At 45.4% G+C, this 20,807-nt stretch overlaps 1 protein-coding gene across 1 annotated transcript in view; it reads right to left on the bottom strand.

Moving 5' to 3' along the window:
* The window catches only part of TDP1 (tyrosyl-DNA phosphodiesterase 1), an 86,760-nt gene that overhangs the window by 45,765 nt on the left and 20,188 nt on the right, over positions 1–20,807 (bottom strand). The window contains exons 8-13 of the mRNA XM_040333478.1: positions 18,962–19,132; positions 17,548–17,626; positions 13,788–13,973; positions 12,325–12,373; positions 9,230–9,296; positions 3,076–3,183 (exon numbers count right to left, since the gene is read on the bottom strand). Coding sequence (XP_040189412.1) covers positions 3,076–3,183; positions 9,230–9,296; positions 12,325–12,373; positions 13,788–13,973; positions 17,548–17,626; positions 18,962–19,132 — 660 coding nt within the window. The remainder of the gene's footprint in view (positions 1–3,075; positions 3,184–9,229; positions 9,297–12,324; positions 12,374–13,787; positions 13,974–17,547; positions 17,627–18,961; positions 19,133–20,807) is intronic.

Raw genomic sequence — 20,807 nt, 5'->3', positions numbered from 1 at the left:
CATTATGGATCTCTCATCTAGCCAGTAAAAAGCTTTTGTTTGTAGTGAAACTAGGTCACAAGAAAGCATTCAGCGTCAGAAAACAATGCAACGCGCTAAAATCAATCGGCTTTGTTTGAGAGTCACTTAAAAATATACATCAATCCTCTAAAAAAACATATAGGATGCCATTAAAGTGGTTCTAAAGCAGTGGCGGCCCGTCCATTAGGGGAGCCCAGGCTCCGCCCTCTCTCTCCACGCCAACCCCCTATATGAATAATGGATAGATTCATGCATAACATGAATCTCTCCACGAGCGCCCAGGCCACCCCCTACGTCTGGCCCCTTTCAGGATGGCAGGGGCCGGATTTGCAGTGGTGGGGGTGTTTTTTTTTTTTTTAAGCACCTGATTAGAGCCATAGGGCCGGATTCAGAAAGAAGATACGACGACGTATCTCCTGATACGACGGCCGGACTAAGAGATACGACGGCGTATCTATGCGCCTGATTCATAGAATCAGGTTACGCATAGATATGCCTAAGATCCGACAGGTGTAAGTGACTTACACCGTCGGATCTTAGGCTGCAATTCCAGGCCGGTCGCTAGGTGGCGCTTCCATATCTTTTACGCGTCGAATATGCAAATGAGCATTTACGCTGATTCAGAAACGAACGACCGCCCGGCGCTTTTTTTTTACGTTGTTTGCGTTCGGCTTTTTCCGGCGGAAAGTTACCCCTGCTATAGCAGGGGTAAGTGCGGCGTATCCTATGTTAAGTATGGCCGTCGTTCCCACGCCAAGTTTTGAATTTTTTACGTCGTTTGCGTAAGTCGTTCGCGAATAGGGCCGGACGTAATTTATGTTAACGTCGAAACCAATGACGTCCTTGCGACGTCATTTGGAGCAATGCACGCTGGGTAAATTTGCGCTAGTTCACGCCCCCTAGCCGCGGAATTTGAATTCCGCCGGGAGATTTACGATACGCCGCGGCAACTTTAGAGGCAAGTGCTTTCTGAATAAAGCACTTGCTTCAAAAAATAGCGGCGGCGTAACGTAAATCAGATCTAAAGATCCGCTAACCTATCTGAATCTAGCCCATAGGCTCTAATAGGCGGAGCATTGCGTCATGAGTCCACCCAGGTGTCACAACAGCCAATAGATATTTGCTGGTGTAACACCGATCCTCAATGCGGCCAATCAGAAGCAGGTGGTCTGAGACCAGTTTTCCAATTGGCTTGAAAAGAGGAGTCCCAATTAGCCGCCGTGGAGAAGGGAGGAAACGGAAGCCGTCGATGCCCGTGGAGAGCAGGGGAAGGGACAGTCACCACTGCCGAGGAGCAAGGGAAGGCACCGGTGAAGCGCTGCATAGATTGGGGAAGTGCACCTGACTCGACCGACTGCCGGGGGGGGGGGGGTTGGGGGGCTTTGTGGTACTGTTTGCCGCCCCCCCCGAAAAAAATTCCCACCGGCCGCCACTGTCCTAAAGCCTGGGGTTCTCAGCTCTTCATTGGATAGGTTTATAGCAGTGCAGCCATTGACTCCCGCTGCTGTCAATCAAATCCAATGATGCGGGTGCCGGGGGCGGGGCGGCCGGGTCCTGCATTTGGCGGCTCATGGACGCTGAATGATAGACTCGGGAGTGCGCCCTGCAAGGTAACCCCCTTGGGAGAGCGCTTCTCCTAGGGGATTATCTAATGCGGGGGGGGGGAGCCGCAAGAGCCGCCAAGGGACCCCAGAAGAGGACGATCGGGGCCAACGAGCTGCAGAAAACAACAAAAAACAAAACACTTAGACCCCTTTCACCCTGGGGCAGTTTTCAGGCATTTTAGCGCTAGAAATAGCGCCTGAAAACGGCATTCCCTGCCACCCCAGTGGAGCGGTGCACTTGCAGGATGTTAGAAAAAGTCCTGCAAGCAGCATCTTAGGGGCAGTTTAGGAGCGCTGTATACACCCCTCCCAGACGGCCCCTACCCATTGGAATGAATGTCTGCCTTGAAACATTGGTTATAAGACGGATGGTGTTTGCACTGTGTATGATCCGATCGTTGCCCCATAGGAGTATTACACAGTGGGATCGATAAAAGACATGCGCAGTGAAATATAACAAGACTAGGACACTTCCGCCCTTACTCTGATACGACGGGCAAGTCCGGTCGTAAACGTGTGATGATGCGGATGACGTACGAACGCATCTGACGTCAATTAGGGGCGGACACTGAGTATATTTAAATCCGGTCGTTCAGATGGGGAGTCACACCCTCAGACGAAGTCAGGAAGTGACGAAACGCGTCAGGGCGGGGCTCCCCATCAACCAAACCGGACGTATTGTGTGCACTCCACGACGATTAACCAGGAAGACGCTGGGGGAACTGTACAACGGCTGTCTTCAGGGTCAAGTTAGTGAGAGCTAATGCAGCACACATCTTTGCCTCTTTGATTATATTTTTGGTACGCATATGTACATAGGGATATATTTTTTAGGGTTAATTAAAGCTTTTAAAAACGATACTGCTCTATATGGATTTTATTTTCCACATGTATCTGCGGAATTGAATGTCAATTATCATCAAAGTGGTAACCAGAGACGGTGGATGCTGCAGTGTAATGAATGCCGTTTTAAACCTTGCATCTGGTGAGTGTATCCCCTGAATGGGAATAAATACCCCCCACGTGGTGAACATCCCTTGGTGAATGGAGCACTCTTGTTAAAGCACAGCCATCCCTGTCATTTGCACTGACTGCCATTTACACAAACGCATGGTTTGTAGCGCTGCTGCAGGACTTTTTGTGGACTCATTGAGAGTTTATTCATTATTTCTGAAATTTTGTTAGTGCTTCCGAAGCGGCTGAAAACCCCATTATAAATCAGATGACAGGTCCACTTTAGGTACAATGGGTTCATCTTATTCCTAATGTTTTACTGCAGCTCTGAAGCACCTGGAGGTGTCGGGGTTCACCCCTTGACTCGTTTCGATAAAAGAACAACCGGTAACATCCACAAATACATGAAGGTGGTCGGTATGCGCCCGCAGGGCGTAAGTACAAACGACCTCACTTGTTTACAATAATGACATCATTTGTTCAGTTTGCTTTGTACCTTGTCACAAGGAACCAGGCCAGCTCCCGGTAGTCAGGGGATAGGCGCATGTAGGTCTTGATGTGAGGAATGGCTCTGCTACGCCCCGATGTCTCAGCTTTCCACTTGCTGAAAAAAAAAAAAAAGGAATATTAACGAGATCCAAAGTCCTCCCCCCAGCACATAACACACGATACAGTGCCTTGAAAAAGTATTCATACCCCTTGAAATGTTCCACATTTTGTCATGTTACAACCAAAAAATAAAATTATTGGGATTTTATGTGATAGGCCAACAGAAAGTGTCACATAATTGTGAAGTGGAAGGAAAATGATGAATGGTTTTCAACATTTTTTACAAATAAATATGTGAAAAGTGTGGGGGGGTATTTGTATGGCGCCCCCCGGAGTCAATACTTTGTAGAGCCGCCTTTCTCTGCAATTACAGCTGCAAGTCTTTTTGGGGGATGTCCCTACCAGATTTGCACATCTATAGGTAGATTCACAGAGAGCGCCGCAACTTTAAGGCGGCTTAGCGTATCGTATTTACGCTGCGCCCCCTTAAGTCAGAGAGGCAAGTACTGTGGGCCTAATCCTCAAAAACCCGGCGCAACGTAACTTTTTCCATTTAAGTTACACCGCCGCAAAATCTCTAACTAAGTGCCCGATCCACAAAGCACTTACCTAGAAATTTTGAGCGGTGTAACTTAAATCGGGCCGGCGCAAGGCGTTCCTCTTCTCCAGGGGGCGATTCCCATTTAAATGAGGCACGCTCCCGCGCCGGCCGTACTGCGCATGCTCGTGACGTCATTTTCCCGACGTGCATAGCGCGAAATTACGTTACGTCGGGCTTTGTGGATTGCGACGGGACAATAAAGTTGCGTCGGGTAAAAAAATCGCGTCGCGAGCAAGAAAGGTCTGTTTTTACAAGGTGTAAACAGTTTACACCTTGTAAAAGCAGCCCCAATTTTGCGTTTGCAAAATAAAACTTACGGAGAAAAAACGAAGCTGAAAAGCTTCGTGGATCTCTGTAAGTCCTAATTTGCATACCCGAGGCGGCATTTCGACGCGAAATGCCCCCAGCGGCGGATGCGGTACTGCATCCAAAGATCCGACAGTGTAATTCAATTACACATGTCGGATCTTCGTCCTAACTATGGGAAACTGATTCTGTGGATCAGTTCCATAGTTAGGACCAGGGATACGACGGAGTAACAGCAGTTACTCCGTCGTATCTCTTTTGAGGATTTGGCCCTGTATTCTCAAAGTACTTGCCTCTTAACTTACGGCGGCGTAGCGTAAATGCGGCGGGCGCAGGCTCGCCTAATTCAAAATAGGCTGAGGGGGCGTGTTTTATGTTAATATAGTTTGACCTGACGTGGTTGGCGCTTTTTTGGAATGGCGCATGCGCCGTCCGCCTACATTTCCCAGTTTGCATTGCGGCTAAGTACGCCGCACGGTCCTATTGATTTTGACGTGGACGTAAATGACGTAAATGACTATTCACGGACGACTTACGCAAACGACGTAAAATTTTCGAATTTCGAAGCGGGAACGGCGGCCATACTTTAACATTGGCTACACCACCTAGGGGGCATCTTTAACTTTAGGCGGCCTATCTCTTACAGAAACGGCGTATCTGTACTGCGTCGGCCGGGCGTATGTTCGTGAATAGGCGTATCGAGTGATTTACATATTCTACGCCAACCGCAATGGAAGCGCCACCTAGCGGCCAGCCTAAATATTGCACCCTAAGATAGGACGGCGCAAGCCGTCGTATCTTAGATAGGTTTAAGTGTATCTCTGTTTGAGAATACACTTAAACTTAGGTCGGCGCAGATTCTGAGTTAGGTCGGCGTATCTACTGATACGCCAACCTAACTCTACCTGAATCTAGCTACCAGAGAGGGACATTTCTGCCCATTCTTTGTAAAATATCTCAAGCTCTGTCAAATTGGATGGAGAGCGTCTGTGATCAGCAATTTTCAAGTCTTGCCACAGATTCTCAATGGGATTTAGGTCTGGACTGAGACTGGGCCATTCTAACACATGAATATGCTTTGATCTAAGAATGCAAGAATGTTAAAACACTTTATTAGGAAAGGTTTATTTTATTGTCATAAATGTGTTAAAGTGACTATAAAGTCTCATTTTTTATTTATTTTTCAAATAACAAACATGTTATCCCAGAGGGGGTTAGCTCTTGCGGGGGGGAGCCAAGAGAGCCGCCGTGGGACCCCAGAAGAGGATGTTCGGGGCCACTTTGTGCAAAACAAACTGCACAGTGGAGGTAAGTATGACATGTTTGTTATTTAAAAAAAATAAGAACGGAACCTTTAACCTGTAGCTTTGTATAAAGTGTAGGAGTGCATGTAATAGAGAGGACTCTACAAGGTCACTGATCCTTCAAGGTTTAGCTCATAATCCTCTGTATAATATGTTGTGTATTGCCATAGAGCAGACATTGTATAGCACAGCGGGTTCAGGTTAGCTTTTGCAAATCTTTAATGAGATTGCGAGTGCAACCTTTAGGAGTGCTACTTGTGTTGAAAAACATGCAACACCACAAGCAATCCCACTTTCATTATGGCTAGACAACTGCAGAGTAGAACAGAAGTAGTACAAGTAGTAGTAAATTGCCACTTGATGGAAGCTGGTCTTACCACCTCCGGGTATATAAGAGTCAGTCTGGGCTTAGAAGTAAGTCCACCGGTCACTGGTCTTCTATACCAGGAGGTGGCAAGACCAGCTTTCATCAAGTGCCAATTTATGGCGATCGCTGTTCCTTTCATTGCAAACCATCTATTATTGTCTAGCTATAAGGAAAGCGGAGTGGCTGGTATAGATGTAGTACTTCTACTCAAGCACTACTTCTATAGATCACACTTTCACTTCGATCAGGAGCCGCCAAAGCCAACAGGAACTCCCGTGCTGTAGAATTTCGCTCTTATGGCAATGTACATTATTTGCAGTGGATTTGGAATTAAACCTTGAGGATCCATGACCTCAGGGCAGCCATCAGGAATTCTGGGGCCCCTTACACAGCTTCAGGCATGGGCCCCCCTGGAGCAGAGAACCGGGGGGGTGCTGCCGCCTGAAATTGAGAAGCGGGGGGGGTGCCACTGCTAATTGAGAAAATTGAAAAGCGGGGGGCCTTCACAAAAAAAAATAAAGAAAAATATATATATAAAAAAAGGGGGGGGGTAGCCAAACAGGGCCCTGGGGACCCCTTTAATTAAAATATATATATATATATATATATATATATATATATATATATATATATATATAAATAAATAAAAAGGGGGGTTACCATCTAGGGCCCTTTATTAAAAAAATTACAAAAAAAGGGCGTTGCCATCCGGGCCCCTGGGGACCTCTTGGCCTTTTAATAAAAAGAAAAAAAAAGAAACCTCTGGGCCCTTTAATAAAAAATATAAAAATTAATATATATATATATTTTTTTTATTAAAGGACCCAGAGGGCCCCGGATGGCAACCCCCCCCCCTTTTTTTATTTATTTTTTATAAAAAAAAAAAAATAATATATATATATATATATTTTTTTATAAAAAATAAATAAAAAAAGGGGGGTTGCCATCCGGGGCCCTGGGGACCTCTGGGCCCTTTAATAATAAAAAAAAAAAAAAAAAAAAATTATATATATATATATATATATATATATATATATATATATATATATATATATATATATATATATATATATATATATATATATATTTTATAAAAAAAAACAGGGAGGGGGTTGCCATTCGGGGCCCTGGGGACCTCCGGCCCCTTACAGGTGTACTGTCTGTACCCCCCTGATGGCGGCCCTGCATGACCTTGCAGTTCAGCCTCTCTCAACCAGGTTTCCTCCAGTGGAAAAAAGTGAAAAAAAAAAAATGTTCTCAGTTTAGGCTGATACGTATTCTTCTACATATTTTTGGTAAAAACAAAAATCGCAATAAGCGTATACTGATTGGTTTGCGCAAAAGTTATAGCGCCTACAAAATAGGGGATATGACATTTTTTTTTTATTATTAGTTTTTTTTACTCATCGGACACTTTTGACACATTTTTGGGACCATTCACATTTATACAGCGAGCAGTGCTATAAATATGCACTGACTACTGTATAAATGTGAATGGCAGAAAAGGGGTTAACACTAGGGGGCGAGGAAGGGGTTAAATATGTTCCCTACTAGTGATTCTAACTGACTGGGGGAGGTGACCGATCTGTGTCCCTATGTACAAGGGACACAGCATCGGTCTCCTCTCCCCAACAGGACGTTGATCTCTCTGTTTACACATAGAGATCCACTTCCTTGGCTGTGTAACGGCCGATCGCGGGTAACTGGCGGACATCGCGGCCACCTCAGTGACGCGGCACCCGCCCCAGCGGCCGAAGGAGCCGAGGACGTCAATAGACGTCCTCCCGGACCTGAAGAGCCACCCTGTGGCAATCAATTGACAATGGCCCGGGTCTCAAGAAGTTAATGGCCCAAATGACAGTACGCCAAGAACAAGTATAATAAAAATATACAATATTTATTAACCACTTGACCACTGGGCACGTAAACCCCCTTAATAACCAGACCAATTTTCAGCTTTCGGTGCTCTCACATTTTGAATGACAATTACTCAGTCATACAATACTGTACCCAAATGAAACTTTTGTCCTTGTTTTCACACAAATGGAGCTTTCTTTTGGTGGTATTTAATCACCGTTGGGTTTTTTATTTTTTGCGCTATAAGAGAAAAAAGACTGAAAATTCTGTAAAAAAAATGAATTTTTCTTTGTTTCTGTTATAAAATTTAGCAAATTTAGTATTTTTTCTTCATTCTTTTGCATAAATGTGAAAGATGTAGTTACGCCGAGTAAATAGATACCCAACATGTCACCCTTCAAAATTGCACACGCTCGTGGAATGGCGCCAAACTTTGCTACATAAAAATCCCCATAGGCGACATTGCAGGGTATTGTGGGGTATTGCAGAGTATTGTGGGGTATTGCAGAGTAGTGTGGGGTATTGCAGAGTAGTGTGGGGTATTGCAGAGTAGTGTGGGGTATTGCAGAGTAGTGTGGGGTATTGCAGAGTATTGCACAGTATGGGTATTGTGTATTTCACAGTATGGGGCAGGGATGGCTGAGCAGGGATGGATGGCTGGCTGGATCTGTGACTGCATTTGTCACAGATCCAGCCCACAGCACTGCTGCTGCCTCCGCTCTCTCCCCCTCTCCTCTCACACTGTACCATTCGTTACAGAGAGGGGAGGGAGGAACCGGCGTCATCACATGACGCCGGTTTGTTTACAAGTGATTGCTCCGTCATTGGACGGAGCGATCACGTGGTAAACCGCCGCCATCAGCTGCGATTTACCGTGATACCCGGCGGTCACGGACATTCCCGTGTGCGCGCCCCAGAGGGCGCGCGGGAGCGCGATTCTGGGTGGACGTCCATTGACGTCCTCCCAGAGTTAAGCAACCGCCTTGTAGACGTATATCGTCTATAGGGCGGTTGTTAACTGGTTAAATTGGAAATATGAAAATAAAAAAACTAGAAATGACTGATAACATCAAAAAATTTCAAAATGAGATACAATTCAACACAAGATAAATAAAAGCTCTAGAATGGTCACAGGACTACCATGATGGGGACCACCATGGCAGAACATGCAGACAACTGCCTGGTCCTGCCATGGTGGTCCCCTCTAAACCTTTCATGTATCTTGTGTTGCATTGTATCTCATGTTGAAATGTTTTGATGTTATCAGTCACTTCTAGTGTTTTTATACTTCCAATTTAATAAATATTGTATATTTTTATTGTACTTGTTCTTGACGTACTGTGGAGGAACTTGACTGGCCTGCACAGTGTCATGACCTCAACACGATAGAACACCTTTGGGATGAATTTGCGCGGAGACTGCGAGCCACGCCTTCTCATCCATAATCAGTGCCTGACCTCACAAATGTGCTTCTGGAAGAATGGTCATCCTCCTTAACTTTGTGGACGGCCTTCCCAGAAGAGTTGAAGGTGTTATAGCTGCAAAGGGCGGGGCCAACTCAATATTGAACCCTACGGACTAAGACGCCATTAAAGTTCATGTAAAGGAAGGCGTCCCAATACTTTTGACAATATAGTGCAAGTTGAAATGGCGGTTTGGTACCTACTGGAAATAGGAATGGAGCCACGGCTGTTTCTGTGCAGTCTGGAGACTGTAAGGCAGAGATCCTCCCGCTGCAAAACACAAAAGGGAGTAAAATAAAATATTACTACATGAAAAAAAAACAGGATGAAAGTTAAAGTGGATATAAACCGCCACTCATCCAGTATATACTATTGGCACAGTATTTTATATACATACTAATTTATATTTATATATATATATATATATATATATATATATATATATATATATATATATATATATATATATATATATATATATATATATATACACATACACACACATATATACATATACACACACACACATATATATATACACACACACACACACACACACACACACACATGCAAGCCACCTGCATGTATCCCTACCTTGCAAATGTCACCCCCTTCAGCAGTAGGAGCCCTGCAAAACTCTGTAATCAGTCAGTGGGTCTTCCTGGAGCTTGGTGGGCGGAGTCGTGATGTCACAAGACTCCCCGCCCACCTCTACACTCTCCTCCTCTCCTATTCCTAAGTTTTGAGTAACATCCAATCAAAACTCAGAAAAGGCACCAGATGACTTCAGCATGTCCATTTATGCTGAGGTGTGGAGCAGCCAATCATGGGAGAGCTGGAGAAGAAACGAGGGGGGGGGGGGGTGAAGCTGGAATATTCTCTCTCTCACTCTCCATCAGATAAAGAAATGAGGAGTTGTCAGTCACAGCAGTGGGGGATGTGGCAACACAAACTTATCTGTGTGTCCTTTTTTATCTTACTACAAAAAGAGGATTGTTTAGAGCTGGATTAACTCTTTGCGACAAGACTGGGCACAGATGACTTGACACCCTCTACTGTACCGGGTAGAAGTCTTCATAAAAAAAAAGTCCACATTAAAGGGGTTGTAAATTTTACCCCAATATCTGATTTTTCTAAAAAAAAAAATGCTAAAACTACCTTTCAAAAACAAACCAAAATAATAAAAAAAATAGACATGACCAGGGATGAACTGTGTGAACTAGATTTTGCAGTTGCAAACATTTTGCATGAAAATAGCCTTTGCAAACAAAATTGATTAAAATAGGGAAAAGTTTCTTAAAAAAAATCCTGGCTATAAAATCACTGGGGTAGATTCAGGTAGGGGCGCGCATAGTTACAGGAGCAAGTGCAGTATTCACAAAGCACTTGCTCCGTAAGTTGCGGCGACGTAAATGGGGCCGGCGTAAGCGCGCGTAATTCAAATGTGGAAGGGGGGCGTGTTTTATGTAAATGTATGATGACCTGACGTGATTGACGTTTTTTACGGACGGCGCATGTGCCGTCTGTGTACATATCCCAGAAGCCCATAACAACAGAAGCGCCCCTAGCGGCCAACGTAATATTGCACACAATTCTACGCCGCCGCATTCAAGTTACGTTGGCGGAGGAAGCCTATTTTTTTAGCGTATCTGCCTTTGAGAATCGGCGTAACGATACGCGGGCGCGGATTTCAAATTACAGCGGCGTATCTGGAGATACACCGCCGTAAAAGCTACATGAATCTACCCCACTGTGTGACCATGTCACTGCAAATCTGATACCTTAAAGAAGAACTAAACCCTACTATAGTTTTCAGCCAAGGAAGCTGCCATCTTAGCCTCTGTTTGATCTGTAACTGCCATGATGCTGCACAAGTGATCTTTTGTTAAACCAGCCATTTGATGGTTTGACAGTTTGGTTGAGGGCACAACCAATGTAACAGTTAGGCCCCTTTCACACTGGGGCGGGGGCGGCGTTGGTGGTATTTTTAGCGGCGCTTTACCGTCAGATTTGTGGCGCTATTTGGTAAAACCGCCCCGCTAGCGGCCGAGAAAGGGTTAAAAACCACCGAAAAGCGTCTCAGCAGAGTCGGTTTGTCGGCGTTATAGCTGCGGTGCCCCATTGATTTCAGTGGGCAGGAGTGGTGGAGGAGCTCCAACGATGCTGCTAGCTAGGGTTGTCCCGATAACACTTTTTTAGGACCGAGTACAAGTACCGATACTTTTTTTCCAAGTACTCGCCGATACCGAATACCGATACTTTTTTAAAAATGTGTCCCCAAATGCAGCCATGTCCCCCCACAAATGCAGCCATGTCCCCCACATATGCAGCCATGTCCCCCACATATGCAGCCATGTCCCCCACATATGCAGCCATGTCCCCCACATATGCAGCCATGTCCCCCACATATGCAGCCATGTCCCCTATATATGCAGCCATGTCCCCCCACATATGCAGCCATGTCCCCCCACATATGCAGCCATGTCTCCCCATACCTAGATGCCGCCGCCTAGTTAATCAGCGTGCGGGGAACATTACAGCTTTCATTTGAATAGCTGTCTGTTCCCCGCCGCGCCGCGTATAGACACTCCCCCTTGCTCGGGATTGGACGGGTGATCTGCACTTTGATAGACAGATCACCCGTCCAATCCCGAGCAAGGGGGAGTGTCTATACGCGGCGCGGCGGGGAACAGACAGCTATTCAAATGAAAGCTGTAATGTTCTCCGCACGCTGATTAAATAGGCGGCGGGGGCGTTGCGGTATGCGGCGCAAATGCTCAGTATCGGTCCCGATACCGATACTGGTATCGGGACAACCCTACTGCTAGCAGGACTTTTTTTTACCGTCCTGCTAGCGTACCGCTCCAGTGTGAAAGCCCTTGGGGCTTTCACACTGGAGAGACAGCAGCAGCTGTTTCAGGTCGGTTTGCAGGCGTTATTTTTTTTAGATCCTAGCAATAAAAATCCACCATCAGAGGAGTGAGCTCTTTCTCTGATTTAAACCCTCTCACATGTGCTTTCTCTCCTCTGACGCGGTAGTTCTGAGCTCAGCGATTGTGCGCTCGCTCCTGCGAAGGTGAATGTGAACAGTAACAACTGGGAGTCTCTTAGCAACATCCTAGCAACAAGGCAAGACGGGGTGATGCCATCTCTGGGAGTTTTTCCGTCTGGTTTCAGAAGGTACGTAATTGGCCTTTTCCCGAAAGCCAGAGTATTATCCAACTTTGGTCAAAAGTATTTTTTTTTCCTATAGGCGTCCCTTACCTGCATAGGTGCAAATGATTTAGCCGTTACTCACCTGGGTAACCTTCCAGACTTGTCCTGACATTATTCACGGAGGGGTAGATCTGCAAAAGATACGTCAATATTACCGTAGTTATGTAGAGGTAGGTGTGCATAGACTGAGGAAATAAAAATGTTCTCAGCTACACGTTCATTATTTTACAAGCAGTTTGATTAGGACAACAAATCCAGAAATGGGCGTTCTTACAGTATGTTTATTTGTCAAGGTCCTGGGTTTTATTCCTGATTTAAAGATTTTATTGTGGGATCCATGCAAATTAAAATGACCTACCTGTTCTACGGACATGGATGTTTATATCAAAGAACCTACCTATGATGTTGCCTGACCACTGCTGACCCAGATCAATTCTGACTACTTTTCTGTCTCCCAGGACCCCTGCCTGGACCGACTACTTATGCGCCTGATGCCTGCCGAGAGCCCTGCCTGGAACTGACTATACTTCCACCTGCCAGTAACCTGCACCTGACTACTCTGCTGCCTGCCAAGACACCTGCCTGGACGAAACTACTCTTTTTCCTGCCAAGACCCCTGCCTGGACCAAACTACTCTTTTTCCTGCCAAGACCCCTGCCTGGACCAGACTACTCTTTTTCCTGCCAAGACCCCTGCCTGGACCTTACTACTCTTCTGCCTGCCCAGACTTCTGCCTGGACCTGACTACTGTGCTGCCTGCCAAGACTACTGTGCTGCCTGCCAAGACTACTGTGCTGCCTGCCAAGACCCCTGCCTGGACCAGACTACTCTTCTGCCTGCCAAGACCCCTGCCTGGACCAGACTACTCTTCTGCCTGCCAAGACCCCTGCCTGGACCAGACTACTCTTCTGCCTGCCAAGACCCCTGCCTGGACCTGACTACTCTTCTGCCTGCCAAGACCCCTGCCTGGACCTAACTACTCTGCTGCCAGCCGAGACCCCTGCCTGGACCTGACTACTCTTCTACCAAAGACCCCGGCCTGGACCTGACTACTCTTCTACCAAAGACCCCGGCCTGGACCTGACTACTCTTTCTACCTGCTGGGGCCCTGGCCTGGACCTGACTTCTCTTCTGCCTTCCAAGACCCCTGCCTGGACCTGACTATTCTTCTGCTTGCCTAGACCCCTGCCTGGACCTGACTACACTTCTGCCTGCCAATATCCCTGGAAACAATAGGAAGAAATCACAGCTCAAGGTTAGTGCATGCATTATACAATTAATCGAAACAATAATCGGCCAACTAATTGATTATGAAAATAATCATTAGTTGCAGCCCTAGTTCAATGTCCTCAAATATTTGGACAAATATGAAATACTATATTGTTCATTATACTATCATGTATAATTCATATCACAAACCCTGCATAAAAGAAGGGTCTTCATACATTATTCTAAAATTCCCTAAAAACAACATTTCCCAAAAAATTAAATAAACCCCCCCCCCCCCCAAAAAAAAAAGCAGAACTACAAACCCATCTTCCGTACCAGCTGAAGAGGATTCTCTGCCTTTGGCAGGGCTTTCACTCCTTTCCCCAGCGACTTCAGACTCTCACCGAACTCAGAGTGAAGCCACTTGGTGTGGTCGGTTCCCATCGAACCAATACTGGAGAACTGTCCAATCACAGGCCATGATTCAATGCCTGAGATCAGGTCGCCTTTTTCTCGTAATATCTGCAAAGTAGGAATTTGGTGCATGTTATACAGTAACAAATAGATCTGTTATACAATGCCACCATTATTAGAACAACCAGTCTCTGTCATAGAACACCAAGGACTGATGGCCAACTTCCTTGTGATGTCTTGAGAAGCTCTATCTATAGCAGGACCTCCGGTGAATCTCCTAAGGAACCTATTTTCGGCCCGCAATTTTCGGGGGATGAAATTTGGTGCATCATTACTTAATCTTAATCTTTTTTTTTTCTTTCCGGGAATTTTTTTTCTTGTGCTCATGCGCATTTCTCTTTCAATTATATTTTCTACATGATTCTCCCATCATTGATTCGAAAATCGTTTGTTTTTCAAAAAAAATGTCCAACATGCCGGATCACTCAAATTTGATAGCTGCAGGAAAATCGTCTATTTTTGAGGCCCACTAATGAGGAGAAATTCAAACGAAAATTTGTAGGCCGGCCATAGACAAAGTGACCTTCTTTCTTGCAACCACAGGTTGCAGGAAAGAAATTCAGTTGATTACCCCATCAACACAGACAGTGTTGATGCGGGAATCGCTCCTGCCGAGCCACTGTGTTCTCCCGGCGAGGCGGCGTGGGGAGGCCATCCCCACTGGGAGAAGACAGTGATTATCGCTAGTGACTATAGCCAGGGCTGTCTTAATGAGAGAGCACACCTGGGGGCAGGGCCGCCATCAGGGGGGTACAGGCAGTACACCTGTAAGGGGTCCGGAGGTCCCCAGGGGCCCGGATGGCAACCCCCCCTTTTTTTATTTTTTATAAAAGATATATATTTTTTTAATATATTTTTTAATAAAGGGCCAATTTTTTTTTATATTATTATTTTTTTTTTTATTATTTCTTATATATATATATATATATTTTTTTTTTTTTATTATTATTATTAAAGGGCTCAGAGGTCCCCAGGGCCCCATGTGACAAACGCCCCCTTTTTTTTATAAATGTTTATTTTTTTATTTTTGTTTATATATTTTTTTTTTTATTAAAAGGGCCCAGAGGTTTGTTTTTATTATTAAATTAAAGGGCCCAGAGGTCACAGATGGCAACCCCCCTTTTTTTGTAATTTCTTTTTATAAAAAAAAAAATATATCAAAGGGCCCAGAGGTCCCCAGGGCCCCAGATGGCAACCCCCCCCCTTTAAAAAAAAAAAAATTATATATATTTTTTATTCCTTTTTTTTTTTCCCATTAAAGGGCCCCCCCCCTTTTTTATATATATTTTTCTTTATTTCTTATTTTTTTTGTAAAGGCCCCCCCCCCCGCTTCTCAATTCACGGCAGCCCCCGCTTCTCAATTTCAGGCGGCAGCACCCCCGGTTCTCTGCTCCAGGGGTCCCATGCCTGAATCTGTGTAAGGGGCCCCATAATTCCTGATGGCGGCCCTGCCTGGGGGGCCCCTGCACTTTCCCCAAAGTAGCTGGTCCTTGAGCCCGGGCTGCCCCTTTACATCCCAGATATCTCCACAACACTCTGATCCCTCTACACCCTAGATATCCCCTACCTCCTACCTACTTGATTTCTGTTTACCTGCACTGTCTACATTGTAGGGGCCCCATAGCATTACTTTGCCCAGGGGCCCATGATGCCATTAAGACGGCCCTGACTATAGCAGCTATTTGTGATTATCGTAAGCGAATCTGGCAGGCTGGTTGTACCACTTAAGCCCCGGACCAATATGCTGCTAAATGCCCAAAGGCGTTTTTACAATTCGGCACTGCGTCGCTTTAACAGACAATTGCGCGCTCGTGCGACGTGGCTCCCAAACAAAATTGACGCCCTTTTTTCCCTACAAATAGAGCTTTCTTTTGGTGGTATTTGATCACCTCTGCGGTTTTTATTTTTTGCGAAATAAACAAAAATAGAGCGACAATTTTGAAAAAAAATTCAATATTTTTTACTTTTTGCTGTAATAAATATCCCCCAAAAACATATATAAAATTTATATTTTTCCTCAGTTTAGGCCGATACGTATTCTTCTACCTATTTTTGGTAAAAAAAAAATCGCAATAAGCGTTTATCGATTGGTTTGCGCAAAATTTATAGCGTTTACAAAATAGGGGATATTTTTATTGCATTTTTATTAATTTTTTTTTTTTTTACTACTAATGGGGGCGATCAGCAATTTTTTTCGTGACTGCGACATTATGGCGGACACTTCGGACAATTTTGACACATTTTTGGGACCATTGTCATTTTCACAGCATGCATTTAAATTGCATTCTTTATTGTGAAAATGACAGTTGCAGTTTGGGAGTTAACCACTAGGGGGTGCTGAACGTTTTAGGCTTCACCTAGTGTGTGTTTACAACAGTAGGGGGGTGTGGCTGTAGGTCTGCCGTCATCGATCGAGTCTCCCTATAAAAGGGATGACACGATCGATGCGCCGCCACAGTGAAGCACGGGAAAGCCGTGTTTACATACGGCTCTCCCCCGTTCTTCAGCTCCGGGGAGCGATCGCAACGGAGCGGCTTTAAACGAATAGCCGTGCCGTCGTCCTGGATCGCTCCCTGAGGGAATCCGCCCGCCGCACGCAGCGGGGGGGGGGGGGGAGGGTCCCGATCGGACCCCCGACCCGCGGAAAGGCAAGGACGTATATATATAGGTACCCCTGGAAGAAGTCATTGGACGAAACGGCGTTGGGAAGAGCGGCGTGCTGACGTCACCACGATTTGCGCTGTCTATCCGGAAGGACGAGCGGACAGTACAGCCGGCCGGCTAAACAAACTACACGCACGATTTTTACTGCATAATTGTAAGTGCAACCTTTTTATTAATAAAAAACCCTTTTTATGGTAAAACACTATGTCAGCCTTCTCTCTTTTGGGTTATACTATGGAGATTGAGTGGTCTGATTTGTGAAAGTGAAAAACGTACCCTGGAGATCCTGGAAACTGTCTCGGTGGTTTTACTTGGCTACATGCTTGATTATTTCAACTATCTGGTAAGCAGCTAGGATTTACTGGTGGAGGACACTATCATCTGTCTTACAGATTCACGGGATACTGCCAGGATACTTTTCACCCATTTGGAGAAGTTTCTGCCTTCTTTTTGATATTCTCTGCGTTTTCTCCATTCATATGGACTTTGCACTATTCATTTGTTTTCTTGGTTTTCTTAGAATTCACTAGTGATTTGTGCATGCAGCACCTTTTATATTTGAATGTCACGTTGATATTGTTTCATATTTCGCAGCGCAGCTTTTTTCACAGCCGTATATATATACGTCCTTCTGCCTGTCCGTGCCATTGTGCGGACGTAAATAGTCGTGCGGCGGGCGTTAAGGGGTTAATCGATCAAATTGGTACATTCAGCCTGACCACTAATGGTTCGAATCTCGGCCGGTTCAGCAGGAACCGTATATGGCTGGCCTTAGCTACAATTTCGACCCATGTATGGCCAGCTGAATACCTAATTAACTGGATAAGCTTCTCCCATATTCACACAGTAAAATCCCAAATTTAGGGTCTTCAACACACCGGGGCTGCATTATTCCACAACCCCCTGGCTTAGGTCTACTGATAGGACACAAAACAGTGAAACAATGTATCGCACTTACCTTTCTCAAACGTAAATGCCCCCATTTCTCTTTATCGTGGCCTTGATACCTTCCAGGTGTGGATCCAATCAGGTACACTCTGATTTAAAGAAAAAACATTTTTATTGAAGTACAATAGGGAAAATAATGATTTGATCCCCTGCAGATTGTGTAAGTTTGCCCACTCACAAAGAAATTAAGGGTCTATAATTTTTATCATAGGTGTATTTTATATGTTTAAGAAAGAAAATCAACCAAAAAAGCTGAAAAAATAAAAACACAGGATACAAATGTTATAAATGGAGTTGCAGTTCAGTGATTAAAATAAGTATTTGATCCCCAAAAAAAACATGACTTGGTACTTGGTGGAGGTCCCTTGTTGGGAAGCACAGAGGTCAGACGTTTCTTGCAGTTGGTGACCAGGTTTCCACACATCTCAGGAGGGATTTTTGTCCTCTCCGCTTTACAGATCTTCTCTAAATCCTTAAGGTATCTTAGCTGTCACTTGGCAACTCGAAGTTTCAGCTCCCTCCATAAATATTCTATAGGATTAAGGTCTGGAGACTGGCTAGGCCACGCCATGACCACTCCATTGTTGATTTGGCGGTATGTTTTGGGTCATTGTCCTGCTGGAAGACCCACCCATGACCCATCTTCAGTATTCTGGTTGAGGGAAGAAGGTTCTCATCCAAGATTTTACAATACATGGCCCCGTCCATTGGACTCTCAATGTGGCCGAGTCGGCCTGCACCTTAAGCAGAGAAACAGCCCCAAAGCATAATGTATTCACCTCTGAGCTTCACTGTAGGGATGGCGTTCTTATACCGCGTACACACGACCGTTTTTCGGGTTCTAAAAAATTAGGTTTTTTTTAATGCCATTAAAAACGATCGTGTGTGGGCTTCAAAGCATTTTTTCCGTTCTAAAAAAATGGCCATTTTTTTTTCGAACATGCTCTATTTTTTCACAACGTTTTTAGGGTTGTAAAAAATGGTGGTGTGTGGGCTTTAACGACGTGAAAACAGAAAGTACATACAATTCGGATAACAACATCCATAAACTGCACATAACATATTGATCCATAGTACTTTTATTCCTTTAAAAACAATTACCTGTTGATCCTGCCAAAATTAGGGCAAGCAAGTCCATGTGGCAGGGCAGCTACATTCCCCAGTAGCCTCCATCCCAAATGCTATCCAGTTTAGGGACAACAAGTAAATGTGCAGATGGTGCCAGCGGGGTTGCGTCACCCTTCAATATAGCTCTGTGTCCGCCCACATCTTTGGGGCCGTCACCGGACATTAGGTCATTTTGGATTTTGCCCAGAGTTCCAATGAGCTGTGCTACACGTATGTATGTATGTATGTATGTATGTATGTATAGGTATCATATCGTCGCTTTATAAAAGATGGATGGAAACGATGGGGGTACAGACCTGGTCTCTGACAAATCATACTGTTTGATAATATCGATCCATTCACGCAGGCTTGGGGAGTTGTATGCTGCCAGGTACGCCATGAGGTCAGACCTGAAGTTGGTGATCGATTCCCCAGCAAGAGAGGATGAACCTTCTGGCAACTTAGGATATAGTGGACTCAACCAGATCCTAAAAACATATGGCAATGAAAGAGAAAGATGGTTTGATAAAACAGCCGGCAGGACTTCTGTGGTGGTTAAAGAAGGTGATGGCAGATGTTGTTGTCGTTGATAAAGGTAATGGCGCGTGATGATGTGGTTAGAGAAGGTCATGGAACATGGTGGTGTGGTTAGAGAAGGTCATGGCACATGGTGGTGTGGTTAGAGAAGGTCATGGCACATGGTGGTGTGGTTAGAGAAGGTCATGGCACATGGTGGTGTGGTTAGAGTAGGTATTTGTTGGTGTGGTTAGAGAAGGTCATGGCACAAGGTGGTGTGGTTAGAGAAGGTCACGGCACACGGTGGTGTGGTTAGAGAAGGTCACGGCACAAGGTGGTGTGGTTAGAGAAGGTCATGGCACAAGGTGGTGTGGTTAGAGAAGGTCATGGCACATGGTGGTGTGGTTAGAGAAGGTCATGGCACATGGTGATGTGGTTAGAGAAGGTCACGGCACACGGTGGCGTGGTTAGAGAAGGTCATGGCACACGGTGGCGTGGTTAGAGAAGGTCATGGCACACGGTGGCGTGGTTAGAGAAGGTCATGGCACATGGTGGTGTGGTTAGAGAAGGTGTACTCGGTGGTGTGGTTAGAGAAGGTCATGGGCACGTGGTGGTGTGGTTAGAGAAGGTCTTTGGTGGTGTGGTTAGAGAAGGTCATGGCACACGGTGGTGTGGTTAGAGAAGGTCATAGCACAAGGTGGTGTGGTTAGAGAAGGTCATGGCACATGGTGGTGTGGTTAGAGAAGGTCATGGCACACGGTGGCGTGGTTAGAGAAGGTCATGGCACATGGTGGTGTGGTTAGAGAAGGTCATGGCACACAGTGGCGTGGTTAGAGAAGGTCATGGCACGTGGTGGTGTGATTAGAGAAGGTCATGGCACGTGGTGGTGTGGTCAGAGAAGGTCATGGAACAAGGTGGTGAGGTTAGAGAAGGTCATGGCACGTGGTGGTGTGGTCAGAGAAGGTCATGGCACGTGGTGGTGTGGTCAGAGAAGGTCAAGGCACGTGGCGTGGGGGTTAGAGAAGGTCATGGCACATGGTGTTGTGGTTGGAGAAGGTCATGGCACGTGGTGGTGTGGTTAGAGAAGGTCATGGCACGTGGTGGTGTGGTTAGGGGGGGTCATGGCAAAATAAGGCATCTCAACTTTCCTTCACTCCCAGAGGGATGAGGTCTTCCCTATTATAACACTGGAACTGATCATGTGATTACAATAAAGGCAAAATCTCCCAACAAACACTTAATTTCCACAAGTAACCAGCAATGGCCCATTTACAGAACAGAAGCAGGCAAGAACCACCAATAAAGTTTTCTAAAATCCTTTCCACGTAAGTACCCGAATATTCATCCACATTTAGTTTAAAAAGCGAACAATGATTAAATGTTTAGAGGAGCACTTTTCAATCATTGGTACAGAAGAGCCTCAGCAGGCAGTAACGGTAAGACACAAGCTTTATTATCTGAAAGTCGGAGAGATGCTGGACAAATCCGAACACGCAAGGAAAGCTAATGTGTCTGGGAATGGCGCGGAGCGCCGCTGGTACAGCCAGGGATGGTAAAAAGCTTTTAGATTTGATACAAGGACAAAAGGCGGCAGGGGATCAGAGAGAGGACAATGGTGACGGCACAGGCGGGGATGCTGGCCTATGT

Source organism: Rana temporaria, chromosome 13 (genome assembly GCF_905171775.1).
Source record: "Rana temporaria chromosome 13, aRanTem1.1, whole genome shotgun sequence".
NCBI lineage: Eukaryota > Metazoa > Chordata > Amphibia > Anura > Ranidae > Rana > Rana temporaria.
Note: the sequence above shows the minus strand (reverse complement) of the source record. Positions and strands in the feature narration are given on the sequence as shown.